The sequence below is a fragment of the Dipteris shenzhenensis genome, chromosome 1 (genome assembly GCF_047967505.1).
Source record: "Dipteris shenzhenensis isolate YYH24624 ecotype China chromosome 1, Dip_SZ_1.0, whole genome shotgun sequence".
NCBI lineage: Eukaryota > Viridiplantae > Streptophyta > Polypodiopsida > Gleicheniales > Dipteridaceae > Dipteris > Dipteris shenzhenensis.
The window spans coordinates 38,112,394-38,125,708 of record NC_141596.1 but is presented as its reverse complement, the minus strand read 5'-3'; the positions used below and the strand labels follow the sequence as shown (position 1 = coordinate 38,125,708).

At 45.4% G+C, this 13,315-nt stretch overlaps 1 protein-coding gene across 6 annotated transcripts in view; it reads right to left on the bottom strand.

Moving 5' to 3' along the window:
- The window catches only part of LOC147905786 (protein NPG1-like), an 80,350-nt gene that overhangs the window by 32,375 nt on the left and 34,660 nt on the right, over positions 1-13,315 (bottom strand). For all 6 annotated transcript variants that reach the window (XM_087374603.1, XM_087374612.1, XM_087374645.1 and 3 more), the window contains one exon: positions 2,043-3,253. In XM_087374603.1, coding sequence (XP_087230729.1) covers positions 2,043-3,253 — 1,211 coding nt within the window. The remainder of the gene's footprint in view (positions 1-2,042; positions 3,254-13,315) is intronic.

Sequence of the window (13,315 nt, the reverse complement as noted above, 5' to 3'; positions counted from 1 at the left end):
ATGATGTCTCAGTCCAAGTATATTGGACAGCTCCTTGATCGTTTTCAGTTCGAGGATTGCAAGCCAATCTCTACTCCAGTGGACCCTGGCTTCAAATTCTCAGCTCATGATGGGAGCCCACCATGTGATATCACTCTTTATCAGCAGGCTGTTGGATGCCTTATTTATTTATGTCACGCCAAACCTGACTTACAGTATGCAGTATCTCAACTCAGCAGATTCATGCACATGCCCAGTTCACAGCATTGGCAGGCAGTGAAGAGAGTCTTCAGATATCTCAGAGGCACTCCGGATTAAGCTCTCTTCTATGGTGATCAGGGTTCACTTACCATGCATGCTTACACGGATAGTGATTGGGCAGGATGTGCAGATACCAAAGTGTCACATACTAGCAATTGTTTTTTGCTTGGCAATTCATGTATCTCTTGGCTCAGCAAGAAGCAACCAACAGTTGCCACATCTAGCTCTGAGGCTGAGTACAGGGCAGCTTTCACCGCTACAGTAGAGTGTGTCTGGCTTCGACAGTTACTTACAGATCTTGGTATTCACCAGACATCCTCCACTATGGTCTACACTGACAGCTAGAGTGCTTTGGCCATTGCGCTTAATCCAGTGTTTCATGCGCGTACCAAGCATATTGAAGTTCACTATCATTATGTTCGGGAGCGGTTGCAGCAGGAGACATAGAGTTGTCCTATCTTCCCACAGAGGACAACATAGTACATCTATTTACAAAGGCACTTCCTTGTCCCAAGTTCGAAGTCTTCAGCCAGGCTTTACACTTGGTTCCCTTTGTTACATGATCTAACATACCTTGTACATTCATAGGTGGCTATATCCTTTTGGATGAACATGTGCCACCATGATCAGAAAATACCAGATATTCTGCGACGTTTCTAGAATACTTCAGCCCATACCATGGAGGGGGGTTTGTAGGCCATCTTCTCCTAGTTCTAGTGATGCCCTATAGGCCCTGATATGTGCCTTGTAGGCATTGGTATAGGCACTTAGTTTATTGTGTGCCTTCTTTGCCACATAGGACACTTAGTCCTATGTGACACCTAGGACACTTAGTCCTAGGTCTAGGTACAAGTACTATGTACTTTTGTTTTTCACTCAATACTCAAGATTGACGTGACGGCTGTGACTCTTCGAATCTTTGTACCTTGCACTCTCTTTTCTCTCAACCGATCCTACAGCAATGAAGGGGGCAGGGGCAGAATTGGTGAAGGGCCGGAGATGCCAAAAAAGGGGAAGAGGATAAGGGAGAAGGAGAGAGATAGAGAGATAGGAGGGAAAGGGGTAGAGGGAGAGGAAGAGAGAGAAAAAGGGTGAGGGGAGAGAGATAGAGAGAGAGATTGGGAGAAAGACTGTAGGCAGCAAGTAGGAGGAAGGAGGTGGGAGTAGATAGGATTAGATGTCACATCAAAAGTGTACAAATAGGGGTGGATGGGGACTTATATAGTCCATCCACATTTCCTACCTAAGAGGCCTCTAAAGGGTCTCTAAATTGCCCCTTTTTCCCCTTCATTACATATCGTCTCCCAAACATTGTCCTCTAACGAGGGCTCTGACCATCGAGTCATAAATGAGGCCTCAAGAATGCCGTGCTTTTTTTAGCAGGCATCGATAGTTTCGACTCTTGATTCATGAGGTCAATAATGTGATGCAGCATGTCCTTCTCATCTGGTTTTCCTTCACCACCCCAAAATAGTATATCCACATATTGAAATGAATTACAAATCTCACACAAGTCCGATGATCCTTACAAAGTACAAACCCTTATGCTCATTAATATTCATTGTTTTGTGGATGTACCTATGGTTCAAATTGCCTATAAGCTTGAATATGCATATTAGCTATGTGAAGTCGCTCTAACCCAAAATACAGGACAGCAATAACCTATCACCATCTTGTCATTCAGGTTCTTCCACTGTGCTTCTACCTTTAAACATATTGCATAAGACACACCACACCACTATGAAGTAGGGTTATAGTGTTGTAGAAAAAAATGCAATCCACAGAAATAGATGTAGTCATACCTTTGACCTTGAAATACCAGCTCCAAAACTCTTTCTTTGAGCTTGTACCAACGCTAAAAGATACATGTATGTTTCAATGCCACGTCTCGACTCACCCTGTGCAATCTGCAACTTTGCTTTGGTGCGTAATAACTCCCCTTGATCCCACTTACCAGTCTCCTCTAGAGCAACATTCAGAACATTTTCTGCCTCAGAATATTGTTGCTGTGCTGAAAGTATCAGTCCCAGAAATCTCCAACCTTTCACTACGGAGCCACCAGTCAGGTCTAAAAATTTCTTGGCACAATCCAAGGCAGCAGTCACATTTCGCTGCTCAGCATACTCTGTCCCAAGATTAAAATACACTTCAGCATTGTCTCCATCCAGCGACATCGATTCTCTCAGTGCTTTCAGGGCTTCACTCTGATACCAGGTCCTTTGAGTGTTTGAACAAGCAGCCCTAACCTGCTTACCCATGGCAACTCCTAGAATATGGTAAGCAACACATTTCCTATCATGAGAGCCGTCCTTCATATTCTCTATGGCTCTCTGTGCATATTTGATACCATCACTGGCAGTATCACATTCTTCAGCAGACACCTTCGCAGCCAATAGAAGTACAGAGATATCATTTGGTCTCTCTAGAACATGTAGGGACTTTTTCAATAAATTTAATGCCATTTTCTTCTCGCCTGCTCCACTGTAACACAGAGCCAAGTTATACCAACGGTCAGGCCTGCTATATATTCCTGGCAAAACCTCTTCAAACTGCTTTGCTAAAACTGCAGTCTGTCCGCACAATGCCAAAGCAAAGGTCAAATGATCCATGACAGTGGAGTCCCAAGCGATCTTTCGCAGTGAAGTCTTTCTTAATAGAATCATCAACAAAAGGATAGCTTCTTCTAGATTATTTTTGGGAACAAATGAGCCTTCAACCTGGGAAGCTAAACTAGGTGCACCCGCTTCCACCCCACCATACAGAAGCAAAAGTGCAAATTCCTTTTGAATGCGTGCGCAGCAGTCTGGGTTTAAATTCCATTGATGTAGCAATGCACGCCTATATGCAGGCATTGCCTCATGATAAAGGCCCGCTTGTTTCCAAAGCTCTGGCAGTAATTCAACAGCATTGCTGATGGTATCCTGCAGCTTGCTCTCACCCAGAGCATCTGGCATGCCTTGAGGAAACACATATTCCACTGTGTCAAGTATACTTTTGCACTCTTGGGCTGCATCTGCAAGGACAGTGATACAGAAACTTTATATTATTAGTTAAGACTGTAAACTAAGGAATTGAACAGTAAGTGCATGTAAGAACATAATCTGACATCACCCCCCCCCCCAAAAAAAAAAACGATTGTCTGCCGTGTGTTCTCATTTTTGGCTTGGAGCTGCTGCTTCTCCTCGACTCCCTTGCTGCCCCCTCTCAGCCTCTTCCTGCCTGCCTCCCCACCCCTCTCTCCTCCCTCCCTTCAGCCCCCTCCCTGGCTCACCTCTCCCTCCTCCTTCAGCCCCTCCTTGCCTTCCTATACCCGCCCCTTCAGCCCCCTTCCCCCGCCCTCTACCCCCACATCTCAGCTCCCTCTCCCCCGCCCCCCACCCCTGCATCTCAGTCCCCCTCTCCCCCGCCCTATACCCCCGCATCTCAGCCCCCTCTCCCCCGCCCCAACCTCTACCCCCCGCCCCCTACCTCCGCCCCCTCTACCCCTACACCCGCCCCCTCGCCCCCTTCCCCTGCCCCCCTCCCCTGCCCCTTTCCCCTCCCTCCCTCACCTCCTCTCCCACTCCTTCAGCCCCTCTTCCTCTCCCCTCCCCTCCTCCTTCAGCACCCCCCCCCCCCCTTTTTTCCTTTTCAGCCTATACCTCCCCCCCTTCCTAGCCTCTCCCTCTACCTTCACCCTCACCCTCTCTCTCAGACTCTCCTTTGCCTTCACAGCAGCTTTATAGTCAGACGGAGCTCAACAGTGTTAGAGTCAGCCTTTCCACCCCGATTGACGATGGCTCTGCCTTCAACCAATCCTCGCCCGCTTCCACTGGCCGCGAAAACCATCACATTCTCAAAAGACGAGTTGCAACAGCTCAAAAAATATACAAAGCAGGAGAGCTTGACATCGCTCTTTGCTCGCATCCATGGGTCCCACCCTTCCAGGTTACAGGACAGGCACTGGATGCTCGCCGCTCTACTTGGAGACCTAGCAGGGCACCTCACAGATGTTTGTCTGCTTGGTCGAGGTTTCTTTCAAGTTGCTTTTTATTCCCCGCATGCAGCAGGTACAGTGCTTCAGGCCAGTCCTTTGGCATTGAGCTCCAGGAGGATTTTCTTGACACCCTTCTCGCTGGATTCTGACCCTGTGGAGGAGGATGGCCGAACATTTTCACTTTTTCTCAGATTCCCCGGTCTCCCTCAAGTATACCATCAACTCTTATCATCAATTGGAGCCGCTTTCGGGATGGTCACCAAGATCCCCCCCTCCCTATGATGCCTTCTTCAGCAGCAGAGGCAATCAGGACGGACGGGGTGCCACATGTTAGGGTCGTTGTCTCTAACCCTAAGATTACGGATGACCACATCACGCTCCAGCGTCCAAATGGCTCATTCTTTAGGCATAGCATTTTGCCAGAGATTGCCTAAGGAAGAGAAGAAAGAAACAGCCTCATAGCACCTCTAGATCTGCACTAACAAGAGCAAACGAGCCAAGCAGTAGCCAATAATACCTGGTTCACAATCACTACTCTAGATGCAAGGTCAAGTCTAACAGAACTCCAAAAAATGTGTTTCCTCCTGATGCTCTCCAACACAGGAGCAAACTGTTGTGCTGGAGAGATGCCCACGCCAACCTGGCATCCTAAGTACCTGATGGAAACACCCCTCTAAATCCAAGTGAATCCTATGTCAATCCCCCAATCTGGAGTGCCCTCATCACTAATCCAAAAGCCATTGGATTTGTTCTAATTAATATGGGCCCTTGCTACAATGCAAAACAAATCCAAGGCTGTCCTGAACGAGGTGAGTATCTGCGGTGTGGCATCCAAAAAAACAGCGTATCATCTGCCAACTAACTATCCAAAAGCTCATCCTCCTGCCTCAACGGAAGACTCAACCCTATAATACCAGCTTGAGCTCTAAGGTAATAGCTCATAGCTTCGGCCACAAATAAAAAGAGAAAGGTGGCTAAAGGGCATCCCTGATGGCTTCGGAGACCCTCATTCTCCCCACAGGGGAAGGAGGTCTCAATATTATTGATTCGAATTTGCAATGTATGGCCTTGCTCTGCAAATTTGTAGTGAGAGGAATGATGACTGGACAAGAACCTTGGAAAGATTTTTTCCTACGCAACATTCAGCCTTGTACACCTTCTCACCGGGGATTGGATGGACAGCTCGAGATGGATTTTTACTTCAGCCCATCTTAGATCTCCCTCTTCCCCTCTCATGGCTTCCATTCTGAAAGCTTGGGGCAGCTTCAAAGACACTCTTCAAAGAGTTACACCCTGCTCTCACGAAGAAATAGACAGGCAGCCAGTTATGTGGAATGAATCTATATTGGATGAGCATGGCAGATCACTAGGAGTCACATTATATGCATTGGTCTAGATGGGAGAGGGGACTTGCTTCCATTGTAGGTGCCTAGAAAGCTTTTAGACAGCTTCCAGAGGATCAGAGACTCTTATCAGTTGGCCACCTCAGAGAGAGTGCAATCAGGATGCAACAGATAGAGGCAGCCATACCAACAGAGTTAATAGATACAGATGACTTGCTGATCACATAGTACACTTGGTTGGGGGACGGGTGTTCCCTTACAGGTCATTGCCTTGCGGGATGCACATTATATGCAGTCGTCTAGATGGGAGAGGGGATCTGCTTCCACCTGGGAGAAGGGAGCTGCCCTAGAGACTCCACGGGTCTTTAGAAACCCACTATAGCGCTTATGCTTTGGCTTTAATGATGAAATAAGTGTTGCTTTGCTTGCTAAGTATGTCTTCCTTTTGTTTTTCATAAAAGTTTTTGTTTACTCTTTTTTCTCCTCTTTCATTTTCTCTTTTATTTTCAGTGTAGATTTTTTGTCTTTAAAACAACAAAACATCTACATTTGTATGATTGGACTTATTCTAGTCTTACAAAGGTATATTTTCGACAGCTTCCAGAGAATCAGATACTATTATCAGTTCGCCACCTCAGAGGGAGTGCAATCAGGATGCAGCAGATAGAGGCAGCCATACCAACAGAGTGGATAGATACAGATAACTTACTGATCACAAAGTCCACTCGGTTGGAAGCTTTCACGGGGACGGGTATCCCCTTACAGGTCATTGCCTTGCGGGATGCACATCAAGAGTATAGGATCACTTGAGAGAGAGAGTGCAGATAGCAAAACGTAGTACAAAACTTAGCCATCACGTCAACTAGGATTACAGGAAAATAAGAGAGGTACAAGGTACAAGTACCTAGACCTAGGACTAAATGTCCTAGGTGTCACATAGGACTAAGTGTCCTATGTGGCCTAAAAAGCACTAACACTATAAGTGCCTTTATTTATGCCTACAAGGCACATACCATGGCTTATAGGGCATCACTAGAACCACCAGGAGATGGCCTACAAACCCCCCTCCATGGGATGGGCTGAAGTACTTTGAAACATCTCAAAATACCTGGTATTTTCTCGTCATGGTGGCACATCTTCATCCAAAAGGATATAGCCACCTATGAATGTACAAGGGATGTCAGATCATGTAACAAAGGGAACCAAGTGTAAAGCCTGTCAAAAGACTTCCAACTTGGGACGAGGAAGTGCCTTTGTAAACATATCTGCTATGTTGTCCTCTGTGGGAAGATAGGATAACTCTATGTCTCCTGCTGACAACCGCTACCGAACATAATGATAGTGAACTTCAATATGCTTGGTACACGCATGAAACACTGGGTTACGCGAAATGGCCAAAGCACTCTGGCTGTCGGAGGATGTCTGGCGAATACCAAGATCTGTAAGTAGCTGTCGAAGCCAAACGCACTCTACTGTAGCGCTGAAAGCTGCCCTGTACTCAGCCTCACATCTAGATGTGGCAACTGTTGGTTGCTTCTTGCTGAGCCAAGAGATACATGAATTGCCAAGCAAAAAACAATTGCCAGTATGTGACACTCTGGTGTCGGAACATCCTGCCCAGTCACTATCCGTGTAAGCATGCATGGTAAGTGAACCCTGATCACCATAGAAAAGGGCTAAATCCTGAGTGCCTCTGAGATATCTGAAGACTCTCTTCATTGCCTGCCAATGCTGTGAACTGGGCATGTGCATGAATCTGCTAAGCTGAGATACTGCATACTGCAAGTTAGGTCTGGTGTGACATAAATAAATAAGGCATCCAACAGCCTGCTAATAAAGAGTGATATCACATGGTGGGCTCCCATCATGAGCTGAGGATTTGAAGCCAGGGTCCATTGGAGTACAGATTGGCTTGCAATCCTCAAACTGAAAACCATCAAGGAGCTGGCCAATACACTTGGACTGAGACATCATGATACCCCCCTCAACATGAGCAAACTGAACGCCCAAATAATAATGGAGCTGTCCCATGTCTGACATCTCAAAAATCTGCTGCAAATCAGCCTTGAAAGCTGCAATTTGCTGAGTATCTAGGCCTGTGATGAGCATATCATCCACCTATAAAATCAGCACTAAAAAATCAGATCCACTCCCACCGACATAAAGAGTGGGTTCTGTGGGACTATTCGAAAACCAAGGGATAGTAAGTGTGCATGAATTTTGGCATACCATGCCATGGGTGCCTGCTTCAAACCATAAAGGGCTTTTCTAAGCCGGCATACCTTATTTTCAGAATTAACAACCTCAAAGCCAGGAGGTTGTGTGACATAGACTTCTTCCTGCAAATCCCCATGAAGAAAAGCAGTCTTGATGTCAAGTTGGTGCACTTGCCAATGATGATGGGCTGCAATGGCAATGACACATCTAATGGTAGTAATCCTGGATGTGGGAGCAAATGTCTCCTCAAAGTCAATGCCTTGTTGTTGGGCATACCCTTTTGCAACAAGACGGGCTTTGTATCGATCTATGCTGCCATCAGATTTCCTTTTTAATTTGTAGACCCACCCGGTTCCAATGGCATGCTTACCTGGAGGGAGATCTACTTATTCCCATGTGTCTTTTTTAGCAATGGAATGTAACTCAGCTCTCATTGCATCCATCCACTCTTTGCTGTCAAAAGCATCTTTACGACACAGAGGTTCTTCATTGCTTGATGTGGCAAGGAGTGCAAACTCAAGAAATTGACCATGCTGCCTATTCCCTAATCTTGTCCAGGCAGCAAAAGGCTGATCTTGTTTGCTGTCCCTCAATGTATCAAGAAGCCATCTGCTAACTTGCCTTTGCTGTCTATTGACAGCTCTTTCTTCAATGACTGCATCATGAATAGTGGGATCATTTCGTGCCAAAGGAGAAACTTGCAAATCAGCATGAGGTAGTGGCTGATTATTGCTTCGTGGAGCGCCTGCAGGAGGCTCATGTTGCTGGTCAAAGCCCTCCTCTGAGGATGGCAGAGCTAACCAAGATTCAAAGGCATCAAACATGTCAACATCTGGCTTAGCTTTGCAGTCCACAAGAGGAGAAGCTGAATGTTCAGCAAAGATTACATCTCTACTGACAATAATCTTCCCAGTATTTGGTTGGTATAACCGATACCCTCTGCTCTCCTGGCTGTAACCAATAAATATGCATTTGATTGCCTTATCATCAAGCTTATGTCTCAACTGAGATGGTACATGAATATATGCAAGAGACCCAAAAACTCTCATGTGTGAAAGTGAAGGCTTCCTGCCTTTCCATGCTTCATAAGGTGTAACAGTCTTCAATGCCCGTGTAGGTGATCTATTCAGCACATAGTTGGCACACATCACTGCATCAAGCCAAAATTTATTGGGCAAAGACTTGGCCTTAAGCATGCATCTGGCCATCTCCATTGTGGACCTGTTTTTCCTTTCAGACACGGGGTTCTGCTGAGGAGTGTAAGGAGTAGTCATGAGTGAATGCATGAGTGAATAATGCCCCGTGAAGACAGAAATGCATCAAACTCCTTAGACATTTACTCTCCCCCCCTATCTGTGTTGAGGGTGACAAGCTTGCATCTTGATTCATTCTCAACCATATTCAGCCACTCCTGAAAGCATAAGAAAACTTTAGATTTGGCTTTTAAAGAATATATCCAGCAATATCTTGTGAAATCATCCATGAGAGGCATGAAATACTTATGCCCCCCAATGGCATTTGTCCTCATTGGGCCACAGACATCACTGTGCACTAGCTGCAATTTCCTTTGTGAGAGTTTTGGACAATTCGTGTGAAAAGGAAACCGATGCATCTTACCCAAAAGACAACCCTCACACACATGTTTGGAAACTGTGTGAGTTTGAGATACATCATTTGCCATCTGCTATGAATGTAGCTTTGCAAGAGCTCTATAATTGTAATGGCCCATTCTCTCATGCCAAAGATGAGTTTCAGCAAGCTGTGAATCTGAAATAGCCAATGCTTCAATAGAAAGTGCAGCTGAGTGATGATCAAGGTGATAAAGCCCCTTTTGCAAAGTGCCAGTGAGAACTATGGCATTGTCATCACGAAGATCATAAACTAGGCATCTGGACTCTGAAACCTGAAGTGGCAATTGCTGAAATGGAAATCAAGTTGACTTCAATTCCAAGCACAAAAAGAACATTTGTCAGAGTAACAGGATGGCTTGAAATGGATGTGAGCTGCACATCTCCAATTCCTTTTACAGCATATGAAGCACTATTAGCACATGTGACAGTCCCCCCTCGAGGTGCATCAGCTAAAGAATGAAACAACTATCTACAAGATGTGACATGCTTCGAAGCACCACTATCAAAGTACCACGACTGAGCATCATTAGCAATAAAGAATGCATCAGCTTTGGAGGGATCAAATGAGCAATGGACAGCCCATGCCCAATCATCCTAAAGAGCATGGGCTGTCCATTGCTCACGAAGATCATAAACTAGGCATCTGTAGCCATCAAAAACTAGGCATTGTCATCACGAAGACCATAAACTAGGCATCTGTAGCCATCAAAAATCACTCTGAAACCTGACGTGGCAATTGCTGAAATTGAAATCAAGTTGACTTCGGTTCCAAGCACAAAAAGAACATTTGTCAGAGTGACAGGATGGCTTGAAATGGATGTGAGCTGCACATCTTCAATTCCTTTTACAGCATATGAAGCATTATCACCACATGTGACAGTCCCCCCTCGAGGTGCATCAGCTAAAGAGTGAAACAACTGTCTGCAAGATGTCACATGCTTGGAAGCACCACTATCAAAGTACCAGGACTGTGCATCATTAGCAGTAAAGAGTGCATCAGCTTTGGAGGGATCAAATGAGCAATGGACAGCCCATGCCCAATCATCCTAAAGAGCATGTGCATGTGAAGCATCTTCTGGATCATGAGATTCAATAGCATGAGAGGCATTAACTGTCAATCCTGCTTTCTTTTTCTCCGAAGCAATGCGCTTCTTGCATTTTGAAATGTCATGTCCAGGCTTGCGACAATAGTTGCATCTTTTCTTCTTTGACTTATCTGCTGTATTTTTAGATGCATGGGAGGAATTGCAGCTGCTATGCGCAGATTTTGGCTTGCCCATAGGCTTAAAAGCCTTGCCTCTTCCTGTCTACTGTGAAGCAAATGCATAATCAGGAATAATGGCTTGTCTATTAGCTTTACTTTGCTCTTCCTGCAAAAGCAAAGTAACTAGCTGATCAAAAGAATAGTGGTCTGGATTACCCATGGCCACTAATCGAAGGGTTGTAGCGAACCCTTGATATGTATCTCGCAGTCCATTCAATGTGGGACTGACAAGCTGTGAATTTGGCACCACCTCATCAATGTTGGCAAGCTGTTCCATGAGGTCCTTGACCTTTGTCAGGTATGCATCCATACAGTCACCTTCATTAATGCTGACTTCCTGTAATTGCCTTCTCAAATATGCAACACGAGCTTCATTGCAAATCTGATAGAGAGAAGCCAATTTATCCCAAGCGTCCTTTGCTGTCCTGCAAGACCGGATGTGTGGAATAATGATTCTTTTGCATGATAAAGCAATACATGAATGTGCATTTGCATCTCTTGCATCCCATCTAGATTGTTCCTGAGTTGGACGAGCAGCTGCAGGAGTGCTAGAAGATGAGGCATCAGGAGTGCTAGAAGATGAGGCATCAGGAGGAGTACCCCCTCTAGAAGGACCACCAGTAGAGGCAACCACTGTAGCATTGGCTGGCCTCAGATCAGCCCCAGAAACAATATTCCACAAATGCTTTGCAGCAAGAATATGTTTCATGAGATAAGACCACATCGGATAGTTGGTGCCATCCAACTTATCATCTTCACGAAGAACGCCAAATAGATCTTGATTATTCCCAATCATAGCAAATGTGATACCCTGAAAGAGACCTGAAAACCCAAAAGCCTCAAGGCTATCACTGCAAAAAGCTGGCTGTCCAAAAAATGACAGCAAATATCTGCAAATATCTGACCCAAATCAAAGGGCAAATGCAGATCTGATCCAAATGTGACTGTGGCAGGCAATGTTCACTGCAAAAATAGCAAATCTGGCAAAAGCCCCAAATTTATTGAGGGCAAATAGGCCAAAAAGAGGGAAAATGCAAAAAAGCCCCAAATTTTGATGAAATTTTTGCAAATGTGACCCAATGTATGCAAATCTGCCTCAATGTCCTGCAAAAGTGACTCAATGTCCTGCAATCTCACCCAATGTACTGCAAACAAACAAGAGATTGTAGACCAAACTCCAAAGCCCCAATGTTCTTCCAAGAAATTGCAACCAAAGAAGGTGGAAAGAACTAGAAGCCCCAAGAACTGCCAATGTCCGTATTCACAGCCAATGCTAGCTAGTACGGATTCGGACACGCTGTACGAAGCACCGTACAGTGAATGTACGAAAGTACATTACAAAAAACAGGTACGATGCTTGTACGATGGCAGGTACTGAACATGTATTGTGCCTGTACAAAGTGCAACGTAGGTACGAAGCAAATCCAATGTACGGTATACAACGTAGGTACGATGTACGGAATCAGTGGCACGGCACGAAGAAGAGCGTACGACTATAGCAAGTACTGCGAGTGAGTACAACGACTGTACGGTGCATGCACGTAGTACAAAGAAGCACGAAGCGGAGCAGTACAGAACCGTACCGTTGTACGACGTAGATACAAGGGACGTACATAGTGCAATCAAAAACAGGTACGAAGCTGTACCGTACAACTGTACGAATGAAGGAGCGGGTGCAAGTGACGAATCTAAACGTGGCTCTGATACCACTGTAGGATCGCTTGAAAGAGAGAGTGCAGATAGCAAAACGTAGTACAAGACTTAGCCGTCACGTCAACTAGGAATATAGAAAATAAGAGAGGTACAAGGTACAAGTACCTAGACCTAGGACTAAATGTCCTAGGTGTCACATAGGACTAAGTGTCCTATGTGGCCTAAAAAGCACTAACACTATAAGTGCCTTTATTTATGCCTACAAGGCACATACCATGGCTTATAGGGCATCACTAGAACCACCAGGAGATGGCCTACAAAGAGACCCTTGTCTTTGATGTTCAATCGAAAGGCAGACTTCTCAGATCTTCAAATGATATTCTTTTGGAGGTTTTGCACGTTACATGGAGTGGGGCACGGACTCAAAGTGGTATCTTGATCCTGACCCTGTTCTCCTGGCACTTGGGTCTTGGAGACTATGGTTATATGGTGGTTCTCCCATTAAGTTCTTGCAATGGGACCCAGGGGAATGGATTGATGAAGGGCACCGAGAGAAGAGCATCCCCTTCTTTCATTACACAGTCAAAAATGCCAGGAGATTTCAGCTTAGCAGTAGAGGTTGGAGGCCCTCCAGAGCTCCTCATTGGGATAGTTTTCATATTTCTGCAAAGATGCAGAAAAACTTTTGGAGGAGGCTCTGGAAATCCCTCAGAAATAAAAGGATCACTCTCTTCTTTTGGCTTTCTATTCATGGAGGGATTGCAATGAACCTGTGGAGATCCAGGTTCAGTTATGACCCTACTTGTCCTCGATGCCACGCAACAGTTGAGTCATTTCAGCATTGCCTTTGGGAGTGCAGATAGGCGAGGACAATCTGGAAGGATGTTGCCAGGATTCTTTGCATATTTCATAAAACACCCTTTTCATGACCTCGAGATCAGTGACATAATTATCTCTTACTCGCCCTCAAGTGTTTTTCGAGGGACATGAC